General features: G+C 36.2%; 1 protein-coding gene across 2 annotated transcripts in view; it reads right to left on the reverse strand.

The window, feature by feature from the left end:
* FRYL (FRY like transcription coactivator) overlaps window positions 1–17,743 on the reverse strand; it is a 156,395-nt gene that overhangs the window by 77,651 nt on the left and 61,001 nt on the right. For both annotated transcript variants that reach the window (XM_035897671.1, XM_035897670.1), the window contains 8 exons: window positions 13,626–13,679; window positions 8,958–9,097; window positions 8,407–8,503; window positions 6,693–6,772; window positions 6,141–6,221; window positions 5,505–5,673; window positions 4,351–4,443; window positions 1,223–1,321 (listed from right to left, as the gene is read on the reverse strand). In XM_035897671.1, coding sequence (XP_035753564.1) covers window positions 1,223–1,321; window positions 4,351–4,443; window positions 5,505–5,673; window positions 6,141–6,221; window positions 6,693–6,772; window positions 8,407–8,503; window positions 8,958–9,097; window positions 13,626–13,679 — 813 coding nt within the window. The remainder of the gene's footprint in view (window positions 1–1,222; window positions 1,322–4,350; window positions 4,444–5,504; window positions 5,674–6,140; window positions 6,222–6,692; window positions 6,773–8,406; window positions 8,504–8,957; window positions 9,098–13,625; window positions 13,680–17,743) is intronic.

Genomic DNA, 17,743 nt, shown 5'->3' on the forward strand with positions numbered 1-17,743 from the left:
GAAATGATTCAATTCATGGGGTCCTACATGTAGGGAGAGGGAACTGCCTCTAAGAATAATATTCAGGAAAAACATCATCAACTCAGTAAAAGCCAAGGCAGACTTTAGGTTGTCAGAAATGTTACTTCTCTTCAAGGTCTGCTTTTTAGGAAGAAATGAAGCACAATTTAATGAAGTCTGTGAATATGCAGGCTAGTATGGCTTTGCTTTGCTTTAGTAACATGAGATTTGTTTAAACACCACATACTTTAACAGAATATATCATGGTGATTAATACCAAATCTGACTGCAGATTATCTTGTTATGAAGCAAAATTAAAGAATGGGGATGAATAGATAAATTGTAATCTTGATGTAACAATGTTTCTGACTTCATAAATAAAATGGCATTGTGAACAATAACATCAACTACTTTATGTTATTCCTACATACAGAGTTTAACCATGTACAGTGACATATGCTTTATATGCTCAGAATACCAGAAAGTAAAGCTCATCCCTAACATGAAAGTGAGGATAAATAATTTTAAGTTCACTTGCATTTACTGAATATGCCAATTGTAATACAAAATCTAGCTCTACATTTCAAGCGAAGTGAAGCAAATCAACTTGAAACATGGCTGCCATGGTCACGAAGAATTACCAAATACTGCATTATTGAGAGATTTAAATCCTTTCTAAGATGCAGTTTTAGGGGAAAAGCTAAGATGCGTCTTAGGGGAAAAAAAAAGAACCCCACAGATATTTATATCCGAAAGAGATGATACAAAATACGGGAAAAAAAAAAACAACAAAGTGTATCAGGAGAGAAGAAAACAGGCAGAGTAGGGCTAATAACAGGCTGCTATTTTGCTGGAAAAGTCTTTGACACTTCCATCTTCTTCCATCTTGTAAGCGTAATTTAAATACACAGACTCCCTGAATGCAAGTTCTGTTTAGAAGAGACATGAGGCTAAGTAACTCTGTGCTAAAACCTACTAAAATAATCAAAAACAAGCATTGATTTCAAGACAGTCTCACAAGTGAGATAACAGAGCACATATCTTGCACAAACAAACAAATCAGAATTAGAGCAAATGCACATACACAGTGTGAATTTAATTACAATTCCACTGGGGAGTTAAGATATAAATTAATACACCTGGTATCTTTTCTTATATAATGTACTAGCTTAAAAGTCTAAGATGAGCAAAATGGAGAAGTTGAAATATTTCTTTAAAATACCAGTGAATGCTTCTTTCTTGAACTCAATTCAAAGGTAGTCTGATAAAGCATCTCCACAAAATTTTTCAAACATGGCACATTCACTTCATTTTTAACAGCCTATTGAAAAAAATACACAAAGTAATGGGTTTAAAAGTTTATACAGAAGGCAATTTACACATACATTAAGATGACCATGAATTCAAGAACATTCAAAGTTAAATCTCACATTAGGTTAAGTATTTACATGTAATTATCTGAAATATAAACAGAAGCATAAGAAATCATGTCATGCACTACAATCATACAGTTAAAAACAAACAAACAAACCCAAAATCCATTAAAAAAACCACTGTTTTAAGAATGTGGCCAGTATTCCATACTTAAAGAAAAAAAATATTTGCCACCATCTAACAAATAAAAACTACAATAAAACTATTTAAAAGCATAATTTCATACATTTAAAAAAGGAATAGCCATAACTTTTTCACTGTTCCCCTCCTCAGTGGTCCCCTTTTCTTTTATGTCCTCCAGTACTGAAAACTGAAAACTTAGGAAATGATACACAGGACTGCCAGCCAATGAACCATGTAAGTGGTCTTTGTTCAGCTTTCAGAATTAATGAAACAGATACATGGAGCCCTACACCTTTTTTACCCACTCTGTCCTTGCATACAGAATAGCCTTCCTTCCACAAAAAAGCCAGCTACCTGCTTCATCAAAACCCCCACAAGTCTCTTGTGCTTCTCTCTGGATACCTGTGATGATCCATTTAAACACTATTCTCAACTACTGTTTTATACTGTGTCTCTGCTTTATTTATCAAATTGGGGGGTGGGAAGTTGGAGAGGGGGTTGTTTTTTCCAGAAGATATCCTTTCTACTCCTAACTTCCTTAAATATAAGGTAATTTTTATTAGTTTTTATCATTCAAAGTTGTTAAAAGATATGTCATGTCCACCTTGGTAAGAACACTCTGAAAACGTTCATGATGGGGAAGCATAAGAAATAGTGTATAGTATCTCTGTAATGTGTACAAATCCAAACAGAAAGAATTGAGAAAGTAGTTATGTTTTAAATCACTTCCTACATCCCCCCAAATTATTTACCTTCTGCTATTCTTTAGCTATAAGATGATCAGTACCCCGCTAGCTCCACATGAGAAAATAGTTTTTGCAGCATGACACTGTGGCCTTGGGATATAACCTTGGGCTTACAGATCAGCCTTAACTTCCCCACTGTAAAATACACTGTCATCTGTCATACCTGCAGGGTCCAAGTCAGGTCATATTTTTTAAAATGCCTGAGAGACTAAGCAAGAGAATGACAGTAAAGAAGTCACAGTGCCAAAAACTAATAGCTTCCTTGCTTCAGCAATTTTCTGTTTCCAAGATACAGAAAAATCTAGATTCAGTTCCTTCATCTGCTTCAAAAAAGATTCAAACTTGCATCTCACATCTTCCATAAGAATGACTAACCCTCTCAACTGCATCTCAATCTGGGATGGGGCTCTCCGCTTCTATTTAAGAAGCTCCATTTGTATGAAATGATTAGAGACTCAATGAGTCAGAAGGAAGGATCAAGCCTTCCTCACCAACCGTTTAAAGTGCTGATTCAGGCTATGCTTGTAGGAAGCAATCCGCAAAACACGCACGTTCTGCACAGCCGGTGTGCATGCCTCCACCGTTACCACCCGATAGTCCCAACTCCCAAATGCTCCTTCTGCTTCATTACTGTACGTGCAGTTTTCACTATATTTAAATTATGATTTTGCAAGTTAATATTCATCTTTACCTAAATGCTCAGTGCTTTCACTATGCACCCCTACTCCAACTATGCACCCTGAGCAACTATGGAGTTCAAAATGACAAATGCATTTACTTTTTAACAGCACAAGAAATTATGTTCTAGAAGAGTGTAAGTATGCCCAGGTAAGATCAGGACTTCAGTCAACAAACAGCTACTACTAACACCACCTCTTTGTGGTCAAGCCTTAAAAGGGATTGTCTCCTTTCTAATTTAAAAAAAACAAAACCAAAAAAAGCCAAGGTTCTTAAACAGTGAAGGGTGAGAAGCATTTCCCCATGGCTCAGGGCAAGGCAGACCACTTGAAAGAGAATGCAGGGTTCAGAGATATTTATCTTTCTTCTCCTACAGGCTTGCTTAGATGGGATCCCCACCCGGCATGCTAGTCTTTGTAGATCCCGTTCTACAAAATGGGATCTATATGTCCCAGCTCTCCATATATAGCAAGATATGCTCCTATTATCAGTCATAACATGGAACCATGACCTGCCATTTTTCTGGATAGCATGCCAAACACACTATGGCCTAACATTTGCTAATACAACTATCATTTTAGACAACAATCACAGCGGGTATCCATCTTACTACAATGAAACTTTCTGGGCTTGTGGCAAATGGCCAGCTTGAGGTATACTGAGCTGCGATAACTTCTTGTTGACCTGTTGACCAAGTTTTATACAACTGAGCAAAGCCGCCTGGGAAGAAGGGGGAGAACCTGTCCTGACTGCAGCATTCTCACAAGCAGCGTTACCGGCACTGTACATGCAACACTGTGATGATATCAAGGTTTTTTTCTTGTTCATGGCTGCTGAGTAAAATTTCTAGCTTTAGATTTAAAACTCTTCCACCTGAAGGGTTACATCTAGTGGACACTCACCTCTACGAACAATTTTTATTTAATTAGCCAAACCCTATATTCTTCTTTCCTGCAGGAGTTCACACCCTCCCTTATCAGACTGTAAAAACGTTACATACCTCAGTTTATTCTAGAAAGAACTTAACAGATTTTGACTAATAAAGAAAAGTCAATGGGGCGCTTGAGTAAACAAATATTAAACCAAGGAAATTTCAAATTTTTAGAGAAAGATAAGATTCCACAGCGCTCTGGTGATAAAAGGGTCTAGAAAACAGAGAATTTTAAGAGTTCTGAAAAAAGACTAGAAACTAGCTAATACAGAAATCACACTGGCACATTTCCCCTTAAAAGGTTAGGTAGGTACTTGTAATCTACTTAACTTAAGGCTTCTTGAATCTGTAAAAATGTAATATTGTGAGGATTAATGGAAGCAATTTTAAGCCTAACTGAAACTGAGAGGAATAGCATGGGGAAAAAAAAATACTTACAGCAGCCACAGGGATGAGAATTTCCACAAACAAACCAGCAAGTGCATGTTTTATATCTTTATCTTTTACTTCCAGGAAGTACTGAGCACATTCCTTAGTAAGGAAGTATTAGAAAAATATTCAGAAAAAAGAAGACAAATGTCATTATGCCATAAAAACCACTAGCAGTACCACATTAATTGCCAGCTTGAATTTAAAACATGCAACGTGTTTAAGTTAGTCTTATAGTCCTTGACAATAGCAACTTTACAAAAGATTAGAAACTTTAAAACCTGTTTCCCCCAGCAATTAAAAAGAAATTGAAAGAAGAATATTTTTAATACCAGATAGCTATTTACTTTCTACTCAGAATATAGAGTACTCAGAATATAAATATGCACAGCTATTCTGACGTTTTAGAAAATAAATGCTTATCTCTATTGAAATTATTAGAAAATAATATTTTATTTTTATATACTCATTTTAATTTTCAAGGTGACTTTGATGCAAAGAAAATTTTACAGATAAATAATCCATACACATGTATGCATACTCCACTATACCAAATTGACTGCTCTGGACACCATCTAAAGCACCTATGTGTATGTTCGGTTTTTCAGGATTGAAATAAATGTCAATGGCTGTTAAATACCTCTACGAAAATTTACAACCAAGTTGCAATAACTTCAGTTACTGTGGAATGGGCAAGTTATTAATTAAGACAACTTTTAATCCACAATCTAGAGAAGCAAACAAAAAGATTTTAAGTCTCTCTGAAAATTAACTGAAATGTTTTTTAAACAAAAGCGTTTCTTGGCATCTCAGTTGTTAAAAAAACATGTATTGAGTAACTTTTTTTCTTTAACCCTCTGCTTTCATAAAGAAAGAAAATTATTTGACTGCTACTCATTTTCATTTAGTCTTGAATAAATCCATGTATTACAGGTTTGCCACATTACTGAGACAATGGAGAACGGGTTCTCATTACGCTAGGTACTCACGAGCTGCAGAGAAACAAATGATTCATACCTCTGAGAACTTATGAACTAAAAAGAAAAGGATGAAGGACGACACACAAGTAGAGTGAGCGACTGATGACAGCAAGCATCATTGTAGCTTCATGACTTAAACAATTAAAATTATGCTCATTTCAGTTTTCCGTAATATTCATTTACCTGCATGAACTGAAATGATGCTTCAAAATCCTCCACGGGATACATCTTTACTCGAAAAAACTTCATTCCCATAATCAAACTGATGATACTTTGTACTACATGAGGACTCTGTTCTTTTTGTCGCAGTTCCTTTAATTCAGTGACAAACTTCTTCCTAACAGCTTGAAACCTGAACAAGGGATAGAGATGGCAATTATTTGCATTGTTAGTTACTTTTATATGATGCGTATAATTTTGAACAGATTTCTTTAGGCCGTTAACGATAACAGCACCTACAGCAAAAGAAACACAAGCAAGATGAACCCGATATGTAAAATCTAGGCATTTAAGAGTGCCTGTGACGATCAGCACATTAGAATACACTCATTAACTGAACAACAACTACTGACTGACACTAGGCCTCCTTTCCCTGCACCTATAAGTTGACAGCAAAGCAATTCAGTATTGTACTGAAGAATTTTTCTCGATTTGTTCAAATTTATTGTGCTGGAACATGAGATGGACGTGCCAGACTACACCTGACTACACTTGACACTTAAAGAATTAGTTACTTGGGTCATACTGCTATCTTAAATAGTCTTTAAGTCTAGAGTAATTTTTCTCCAAACACAAGAAAAGTCAAGAGACTGAACTTACTTTGATTGAGCAAGAACCCCTGTCACTTCTGCGTATAAGTCTGCAATAATATGCACATTCCCAGTGTTGGTTCCTGAATACCTGAAGAGAAAACAAAAGGTGTTAAATACAACTTTGTTCTTGTAAACCCCAAGAGTGTTCTCCATTACAAACAAGAAGTTTGTTCCATAGCAAGGCAGATTATCACCATAAAACCAATGAAAAGTCAAGCATAAAATGCATGGGTGACATTTAAAAAGATGTTGTTTCACTGAGCAGACACGAGACATACTCTGCATAGGAATTTTACTATAGTTATCCAGACTTGGACTCTTCTTACTCTGGCTCACTATGCAAATCATCCTGTAAATTCTAAGCAAAATAAATTGAGCGTTATATTGAACACAGCTGTGTTCTTTCAAGGTATGTTTTCAACTTAAAGATATCAATCAGTGTTTGTTTACAGTATTATCACCAACATGTTCCATGTGAGGCAAAGGAGAACAACGACAACAATCAAGCACAGGCTGGTAATACACAGAAAATATTTTCAAGTACACAAGTGAAACTTACCCTTCCTTATGTTTAAAGTGCTTAAAAGCCAAGTTTAGAACTTCATGTACTAAAGGATCTGGCACTGGATGAACAGGTATCTGAAATGCAGATATCATTTATACGTATGTAACTATGCATGTATGTAAATAAACAGTACTGTGAAATGCCCAGTAGAAATCTCTCCCACTACTGCCAAAGGACACATCATTTGTTGGCATACAATATCAAGTCAATTCTGCAACATATGAACATTTACACAACCGGTATTGACCTGTATTCTCTTAAATTATTTGCAATACTGGCTTTTAGGGATTAAATTCATAATAAAATAAACAACAGTAATGTAAACACTATGAATTTGTCACCAAAATTTATCAGACTAGGTTACCTATGCATCTTTCCACACTTTCTACCTTGTGTGGTTTTACTATTACAGATTTAACCTTGAAATGCAATTCATCTTGTTATAAAGGAAGACAAAACCAAAAAAATAAGAATGCAAAAAGATATGATCGTCTCCATTTTAGACTTTCTGCAGATGAAAACAGACAAAACATCTAAAAATCTTCCTAGCAGTAACAATTTGGTGAGAAACTACAACAAAGCATTGATTAGAAGGCCCTTTTTTACTGAGGTTCTCTTTGACATCACCACTTTTTTCAGGTTTAAAAGACCACAGACTCGCTTCAAGATCAAAACTTCGGCACCTCTCCTGACATCCGAATCACTGGCAACACATATTCTACTTAACAGAAAAACTAGTACCAGTTCAAAATACGGAAGCTACCCATACAACACTGCAATCCTAAACAATCTATTCCATTTCCCTTTTTCTTTACCACTGATAGACAACTTAGGCAGGAAGAGAGCATGAACTAAAGATTTTCAGTAAAACACTAACACATAAGAGTTTGATGGCTTTAATACTATTCTCTGCATCTCTGTGCATGCAGTATAGGAATATCACTTTGGATGATTTGTCAGTGTCTCAAGAGAAGGATAGGCAGCTCTTTTGTTTTACTGTTTTCTTTTTTACCTATATCACAAACACTCCATACACAACTGCATAAACCTCCTACAAATTATTTGCAAACTAAACCATAGTCCTTGCTTAGTGACAGAAAGTCACTTAATTTTCATGTCCCTATACATAAAAGACATAAACTACTTAAGCATTTGAAAAATGAAATTTGCTCATCTGCTTCATGTTTCAGACCCCTTCTTACAGTAGAAGAAAAAAATGCTGCTACTTGAAGCCAAACTCTATCCTCTTATCCTTATACCAACCCGAATTTTATATTAACAGAAATTGTGCATGTAAGGTCATCTAGCACTACATTATAAGGCAAAGCAAAATTACATACCCTTCCTAATTTTTTTGAAAAAGTGATATTTTAATCTTATCATTCAATGATTTCACATTGTATTTCAAAAACGTTTAAGCAGACAAAAGGCACTGAACACAAAAAAACGTTATTTTTTTACAATTTTGCTTTTTGCAGTATATCAGCAGCTTTGGCTTAGTGGATCCAAGACGTGAACTGAGATAATGCAGGCATGTAAAGAAAAGACAGAAGAGGCCAAAGGTTTTATGCAACTGAGAGCAGAATTACAGCCTTGCATATGCTCATCATACATATGCTCCAGTTTTTAATATAAAAATTTAAAGGTGATGATCAAAACTGACATTAAAAGCAAAAGATAAAAAGTTTACCAAAGCAAAAGAGCTTACCTGTTTTAGAACCTCTATTAAAACTAAACAAAAAATGAAATCTACAGCTAAGTCCCTCCTTTCAAGTAGATAATCTCTTTCACGTTGTTGGTCATCCCTAAAACAAGAAATCAAGAACACACATATCATACACAAGACTGAACACAAATATCACAGAGAACAGATATACATGTCTTTCATGCAATCATTGTTGCACATGTATATAAATGGATAGTTAGAAAGACTTTGGGGTTTTGTGCAGCACTGACATCCTGCCCCCTTCTAAAAGGACCTGCCAACAACCAAACAATTCAAAAAGGGGACAAACTAGCTTGGAATTACCAGTGTTCAACTACCTTCTATATATCAACCCCCAAATCATTAAGTCACTTCATGTATATCATCTACGCAAGTTAAATACACTACCTCAAAGAAGCCCATGCTCTTTCTACACAGATTTAGGTAATGACACATCCAAATATAAAATACTTGTCAAAAACAGTACAAAGCACACATTTTCTTACCAGAAAGCACACAAAAATCAAACCGACTTTTGCAAGGAGAACTCTTACCCCTTTGATTTTGTGCTAGATCGAGGTCTATATTCATAAGATTCATCTTCTGTTCCATTTTGACGCCTGTACCAGTCAAACAAGGTGCGTAGTAAGGAGGGGAGACAGTGCTCTGCTACTGAGCTCATAGAGCTTATCAACTGAAAAAAATTAAGATAAATAGTTTAGCATGATAAAGCAATCTAAAAATCCCAGAATTATAATAAGTCTTCCAGATTTGTATTTAACATTCTAAACTATATATCATATAATTTTACAAAGTGGCAAATTTATGTATCATTTTCATCTAGGACAATGACTGTAAATACGACACTTTAAGTCAACTATTATGAGATATTTAAGCAAAGCGTTCCAAAGCTCACAGAGATCACAGAATCCTAAATTTATTCAGATAACCCAAATAAAACCATTGATAAAACAGCAGATATTTTAGGATGTCCCTGAATGTTGCCATATGTATCTCTGAAGTATACGTACCTTTATGTTACAAATGACAGATAAGAGATAACCCTCCTAAACCTTCCAAAACATGCATCTTTGGTCATTATGCAAACAAAAATAACTGCTTTTTAGATATTCTACTCTACTTTTAAGACATTTGACTGTCTAGATCGCAAGTTATATTTACTTTCAGCGTAGCTCCCCTGTCTACTACTTTCTTTCAGAAAACACATATTGTAAATTTATCTGTGAAACAGTGGCAACAGAAACCATTACAGAATGAAGACCTTAACATGATAAGAAACTTAAACTCCGGAGGCTTCCTTTAACTTAAACAGAGCTCATCAGTGCCAGCCTTGGAGAGCAGAATGACTGAAGACAGCATAAAGCAGCTATAAACTCCTTGCCAGGAGGCAGCAGGGAGCAAGCCCATTCCCAAAACACTGCCTGGAAAAGGAGAGTTACCACATTGCTCACTCATCCCACATATTAATTACCTCTTGCATCTTTCATACAAGAAGTTTCAATAGAAGCCACCCTCATGTGATAACTTATCTATTATTCACTATTCCGGAAAACCAAGATAGCATCAATACCATTGTTTCTTTGTCCTCATTTGAAGCATCGTGGTTTTTCAGGTTTAGGGAAGGGATGGGGCCAGGTTAACCATAAGGAAACATCAGAAGGATCTCTATTCAACAATCTGAATACTCTACTCAGCTTGTTAACCAGTCAGCTAGAATTAAGTACTATTCTTGACTCTCCGAAAAATCCCTGAATTATACAAGCAAGTGGAGAAACTTCCTGAAAATCATATTCTTACTCTGCAAGTTCATAAAATGTTACATCCCAGTATACAATACAAACTGCATATATTCAAACCTGAAGAGGAACTAGGTTTCACTATGAAATTTTTATTAGAATAATGAGATCATGTTTTTCTTATTATGTCTATCAATAGGACTCTTACTGTGTCCATCCATAGGACACTCACTAACAAGGGATTCAGTGGGAAAAGTAGGCATGCCTGCTGCAGGAGAGGCACACACATTGAGCTAACTGCACGAAAAGATGAAGGCAGTTATTGCAGGCAACACAAAAACATATCAAGTACTTTAAACACAGGAATGAAACAGAAGCACCGCTCTCCCTTTGTCTACCCAGCCGGTCATGCCATCATAGAAGGCTATCAGATTGGTCAGGCATGATTTCCCCTTGGTGAATCCGTGCTCTTACTGTGTCCATCCATAGGACACTCACTAACAAGGGATTCAGTGGGAAAACTAGGCATGCCTGCTGCAGGAGAGGCACACACGTTGAGCTAACTGCATGAAAAGATGAAGGCAGTTATTGCAGGCAACACAAAAACATATCAAGTACTTTAAACACAGGAATGAAACAGAAGCTAGAAATACTGTGTAGGCCTGCTATAATGCCTTGCATTTTGGAACAAGTGCTAAATTTTGAGAATAGCTTCATTCTTATACTAATATATGTTGAAATCTTTATGACTTGCTTTGGAAACCAAGCGTGTTGTAAGCTTGTTCCTTGTGCTTCGATATCCTTACAAAATAAATACCCAATCAACCAACCAAGATAACATCAGACTTCTAGAAATGGAAAGTAAAAACAGCTCAATTTCACCCCTGTGAAGTTATACTGTGATCTGAAATGAAGCAGTGCATAATGAGATAGAACATGTACAAATCAAAATGTTGCTCAAGAGAATTTTCTGATGTGGCAAAGGTCTGACAAACCTCCTTGTAAAAAAAAAAAAAAAATAGTGAAAACTGGTGAAGAGGAAGAGGAGAAAAGGAAAAGAAAAATTATGATGAAATTTGAGGCACTGTCGATTTCCGTACCCCAAATAACCTAAACACTGAGGAAATGCATTAATTTATCTTTCTCTAAAAATAAATATATCCAGTATGTTGCAGAGAGCTACGTTCATACAGCAACTACACGCACGACAGGACAGAAACAGGTGAAGCTGACATGTAAGTGTCAAAATGCCCCTAACAAAGCACTTATACTCTGCCCTTCTTCTGAACTGATGGGTTTATTAGTAGAATAAAAAGAAGAAAGCTGCATTTTCAGCTTTACTAAATGTCTTCTTTAGGTTTTCCTGCAAGTTTACACAGTACATTAACACTACTACCACTCATAAACGTTCCAGCCATTGGGCAATTTACATCATCTTCCACAGAAAAAAGCTGTACCACATGCATTAAAAAAATTGCCATTGGTAAAGCACTAAACCCAGAAACTACCGGCATTATAAAGCATTTTTCTCTTGAAATGAAACATCACTTTTAAATTATAATTATTTATTTTCTGGCAAGTTTTACACCCTTAATATTTTAATGAAAAGGCATGGGAATTATCAGGAAGGTGAAATCTTTGCTTGTGTTACATAGCTGCTAAGCAGAACATGTGCTATATGCTTATTCTTTTTATTTAAAATAATTACCATACTGCTTGGATACTAAATTCAAGATCATCTTACATAAAAATGAAAAAATAAACCCCTTTTATTTTAGCATTAAATTATGCCTAGGCTGAAAGCAGCAATCCAGACAAAGAGAGATCCTGTAATGCCCAAGAGGACGGGGCTGGACTAGTTATCATGATGTATAGTTAAATTACTCAGACCGAAACAGCAAAGTGTGCTCCAGTCTTAAAGGCCGTAACACATTGCTAATTAATTGCTGCTCTTAACATACCCAACAGCACATTGAGAAGTAAGGAGAGAGAGATGCAAAATTATAGGAAGATGCTAGAGCCCAAATTCCAGCTACGGCTAAGATCCTGGTTCTGAAAACATTGCTCAAGTTATGCCTAGTCCCAAACAAGCCTGAACCTCAGAGACACATCTGCTTTCAGCAACATCACTGAGATGGACAAGATACACTTCTGTGTGATCATGAAGTTTTGGTGTCTTAGGACAAGAGTAGGAAATTGCCAAGTATGATTCCTACAACAAACAAAAGAAGAAAAATACAAGCTATTTCAGTTTCAAGCTGTACAAGCAAAAATATTTTAAGAAATGCAATATATGCTCTATAAAAAAATTCCTCTCCGGTAGCTTCTTGATGTGCTGGGAATGATAAAGAGAAAGCACTGGTACTAAAAAGCTAAAAATTTGAACAGTTTAGAAGTGTATCAACATAAAAATTTCCTTCTAATTTTCCAAAGTTTCATCTCTCTCAGCTAAATTTACAATTTTGTTCCAATTAAAAACTCAATGACAAATAAAAGAATTGTACTCTTTGAAAACTAAAACCTATCAATTTTGCACACTTGGATCTAACAGCAGCGCTCTTTGCCTTGTTATGCTTCCAACAGAAACAATTTATAATCCCATTAAACAGCTATCTTACTTTTTCATGATAGGGACAGGCAACACTACACACCTTCCTCCTCCATCCCACTTCTCACCACTTACTGAGCTGAGAGAATGAGTGTTAACTAGATGCCTTCTTACTCCCAGAGTGCCTCCTGTCTTTCAATCATGCTCTTTTTATTCGAGAAGTACACCACTTACTAGCTCCGACACCATATCAGCATAGCTAAAGCCACTTTTTAGACTCAGATTCTTAACTCCGTAATGACCTCTGGATGAACAAAGCTGGCCCAGTGACAGGGCTAGCTTCTATGCTGTGTCACTGGATGCTGTGGCCGTGCACTCTGGATCCTCCTCTCTCCCATACGCCAGTTTCTTTTTACTCTGCAGTCTTCTGCACTGCTGGAGAACTGATCTTAATATGGGTTTCCTACACCCAGCAATGAACAGAGATAAACCACCTTAATTCCTTTTGCCAAACAATGATCAAAATTCCCTATCAAAATTCACAATTCCTGTCACCACAAGGGAACCATTCCACTCTGACTCTCTGAAGTAGTAACAATAAGTGATACGGGCTGAGGTTACACAAAGCCTGTTAACAGGAATAAAAATAAATTAAGTCTTTTTGTCCAATCATTTTTCAGCATCTTTCCTACACCAGATTTCATTGCCACCTTTAAATAATTAATCTATCCTAGCAGTTTCTTACTGTCATAATCTACAAAGGAAAATGAAGTCTAACTAACATTCAAGGTCTAAAAACTTCTGACGCTGATTCAGATGTGGATGTTCCAAGTCATTACAACAGTGAAACCACTATGCTGCAAAAACAGAGGCCACCTTAATCCAATAAAACCTGCCTTCAAGCATGTATCTCCTACCTGATCAAACTGAAGATCTTCACCTCTTTGAAGAGATCTGGACAAGAGCTTTTCCTGTAAAAAAAAAAAAAAAAAAACCAAAAAAACATTATTTTCACAATGCGATCGACTGTTATCAAAGATAGAGTCCTTTTTCAGTTACGTTACAAAACAAAGAAAGAACTTTTAATGTGAATATTTATATTATTTTTCAGCTAGAGCTGAAGATGTGAAGAATACAGATGTAAAATTAATTTGGTAGCTTAATAGTAATAACATTAAAGACTGGCAAATAGAAAATGTCAAACACCTCTCCCTAACAGCAGGTCCTACAGCAAGTGTGCTCAACAGAGATAGCTGGCAGTGGGTGCCAAGTGTAACTTAGAAGGAAAGCCATTCACATCTGAATTAACAAGCATATTCGTGTTCATATAAGGCAGTTACTGTAAGCTACAAGAATGAATTTTAAAATGCAACACAAAGGGAGAGACAATTGTTCAATGCATTTCCAATCTGCGCCTTCCCTGAACTGTAACGAAAACCAGCTAGAAAACCTAGTCCAGGAAAATGAGAATGTCAACAATAACTTGTTCTATATTTGAAATAACTTTGTAAGGTACAGAAAATATGCAATACCTCTAGAATTTAATTATTACAATATTTCATTGCTACCAGTACCGTAAGACATACTGCTCTGTTAAAAGCAAAATTAAATTATATTCCTGACAAAATAGTTTAGTGATAATTAAAGCATTAAGAAAACGAAACACTCATGGCACTTAAGGACGTGGTTAGTGGTGGACTTGGCAGTGTTAGGTTGGACTCGATGATCTTAAAGGCTTTTTCCAACCTAAATGATTCTATGAACTGTGAAGGTAATGTAATAGTAATTCTTACTAGTCACTGTTGAGAGTACCAAATCATAGAGTTAAAAGAAATACAACTTTGATAGTCTCTTGCTAGTGTCCTGGAAAGTAAAAAAAAAAGAAAATGGGAAAAAGGGGAAGGTGCAGGGGGAAAGGAAGCAAAAATCAAAAAGACAAAGTCCCATGTCCTGGCTCTGAGGGTCAATGATTTACGGTAAGCCAAGTGCCACAGGAACAGCTTTAAGGGCATACTACAAAACAGTAAGATATATAATGATGTGAAGAGAATTTCTTGCTAATTAAAAGAAATTTTAAACTACTTTTCCCTTCCTTTTCACAAGGAAAGCAGAAAAAGTACTCAAGGTAAGGAGTTAACAGCTCACATTAGATTGAAGTAAGCAAACAAAGAGCTTTTATGGAGTCAATTAAATCAAGTAGTAAGCTAGAAGAGCTGTTAATTTGCCTAGTCTGGGATGTAAAAGGAGGTGTCACCGGTACTGATAGCCAGTACTGCTCTCAACAGGTTGTGACTCAGTTAACACAAAATCAGTAGTTAAGTAAGAGACAACACCCCTGCTGTCGGGCTGTTGACAAAAATTTAGAAAGTCAATATTGCTTGCAATTTAGCACTGGCAAGGCTGCAACAGACAGGCTACACGTTAAACAGATACAAATCGGGATTGCATGTACCAAGTCCAAAATCCAAATTGGCAGCTTATTTTCGCTTGTCCTAATCGTAATCGTGAAAACACGAGACAATTTCTGGCATTTTCTGCTATGAGTGGAGCTGTATTTGTTGTTCAAAAGGACACAATCTCTGGCAACTATTACAGCCTCTCAAAACTTGAATTCAACGTTGCCCAGGCAAAAAGCATTTGCCTACTCTGAAAGTATAACTTGAAATAATACGGGTACCAGTTCACAAGTCAGACCCTTTTCACTTTCTATAATCCAAAGAAATCCACTTATATGTCTAAGAAAACACCATGATTTATGTATACTTCAATTTGCCTAAATAAAATATATTTTTAAAAAGAAAGTGGTTTCAGGAAAAGGCATTTAATAGTCTGAAATAATTCTATTTGTTTGTTAACTGATGTATTAGCCAATGTTCTTTCCCTGTGTATTCAAAAGCAAGGCGGGAAAGGTTTCAGATACTGGCAAATAAACACTTTTTTAAGTCTTACAAATTCATATAATTTTGCATGCTAAGCCTGTTCAAATACTTTTATGAGAACTGACATTCTGCAGCAGATACTAAAAGCTCCAGAGAGCACCTGCAAATCAGAATTCCCTTTTAATTCCTCCCTCTCCTTTTTTTATAAGGAAACATGTACCATAGGTGAATTCATGTTATCTGCACTATGTTTTTAGATAAACTGCACAAATAATAGTAATCTTATCTGTAAAGCAGAAACATGAGAAATGTTCCACCCTATATAAACATCATATATTGCTGAATAAGCTGAAGGAAGATAACTAGAAAAATAGTTGCCGAGAAGATGGAGAAGTGACTTTCCTGTAAGAAGATGGTTTAAAAAAAAAAAAAAAAAAGTCAGGTTTCTTAAGTCTCCTTATGATACAATGTCCTGAAATGCCATGTTTCCACCACGGTACTATAAAACTATTATACAGGTGAACAAACACTGGGTTTATTATACCCACTGTACGCATCTAAAACCAGAAATAGCTGAAGAATTATAAGAAATCAAAGAGAACTGAAATAATCTTTAAGTCTTTAGATGAAAAAGTCTAAACCCATGTCAATAAATAGCAAACTATTTTTAAGATAATTCTGAAAGTTTAGTTTTTTCCCCCAACATTCTATATTAATTGAGGCACTTCTGTACATCAAATGTTGATATGACTTTTAAGATTTTTAGTATCAGAAAGAATGAAGATCTTACAAGTTCTTAATCATCCCTATTATTTTTCCTCAGCATTAAAAATCTTAACTGCTAAAAGGTAAATATCACCATGGTTAACCAACCACACAAATGTGACATGACCAAATAATACTCTTTATAACCCAGCCACAGGTTTATCACGGCCTTTGAATTATTTGTATGGCTTTAAAATTTATTTTCTTTCAATGTCTTTTTCTAACTCTGCTTTGTCACGGCCCCAGTCGTCTCACATGAATTGCAAAAATCTATCCAACAGCACAAAGTAAAGGTCTGGAAACTTTCAGTGAATTAATAATTTATGATTTATTTTCCTGGCTTCCTGAAGTTCAGAGAAAAATGGAAATAATAGGTCTACAATTATCTTTTACAAGTTAAATGAAAAAATTAAAAAAAAAACCAAACCACTATTGAATTAACCAAAGAGCAGTTTGCATCCATTGTGTCAAGCAGAAATGTCAACATATGGCAGGCAGCAGAGATCAGGATGTAGGCAGACGTGCGTGTGCTGTGCAAACAACTGCGCCGGTGGAAAAAGGTACCACCCGTTGGCTCCTCTCCAGTATTCATCGGCACCGTCCTCCAGTGGCTAGCACACTCCAGCAGGGCGGCTCAGGTGAACAGAGCAAAACTAGCAAACCCAATTCTGTCTTTCAAGCTGCAAAGGTAAGAAACCAGACGAGCAATACTGTCTTGCCTCCCTTAGCCCAAGCACTGGACAGTGCCCAAATCCTTGCCCCAGTGTCAGAGCAGCATATGAGAAACTCTGCTGAAGAAGCACAGTGTGATAACTTTTGCAGGTTTCAAACAAGCTTTTTGAAAGCACCTAGGCAAGACTTGCAAAAGCATACAGTACTAGTCTGAGCAATGCTTAGTTGCTCTATGACGGCATAACATAAGCATGTTGCCAACATCGATGAAATACTCAAGCTGGTTTTGACTTAGACGTGAGACTGAACTGCCATTTTTTAAGTTAGCAGCTTACCTAGTTAATAGCATGGAACTCGGTGGCACCATGTTAAACTGTCTCTGCTTAAATTCTAACCACCTATACTTACATACTGCCTGAAAAAATACAAGGTAACTGAATTTATCACTAATCTTTTTCACTGGTAGTTTGTTTGACATTTTGGGAAGGCTGGTATCACGCCTCACAGTCATCCTTACTCAGCTGAGGAAAGTATTTTAAGCTACAATAAATTGTGTCTGAGCCCTTTCCCTTTAAAACTATATAATCATAGAATCATAGAATGTTTAGGGTTGGAAGGGACCCCTAGAGGTCATCTAGTCCAACCCCCCTGCAGTCAGCAGGGACACCGCTAACTAGATCAGGTTGCTCAGAGCCCCATCCAACCTGGCCTTGAATGTT

Source organism: Egretta garzetta, unplaced genomic scaffold (assembly GCF_000687185.1).
Source record: "Egretta garzetta isolate BGI_Z169 unplaced genomic scaffold, ASM68718v1 scaffold557, whole genome shotgun sequence".
NCBI lineage: Eukaryota > Metazoa > Chordata > Aves > Pelecaniformes > Ardeidae > Egretta > Egretta garzetta.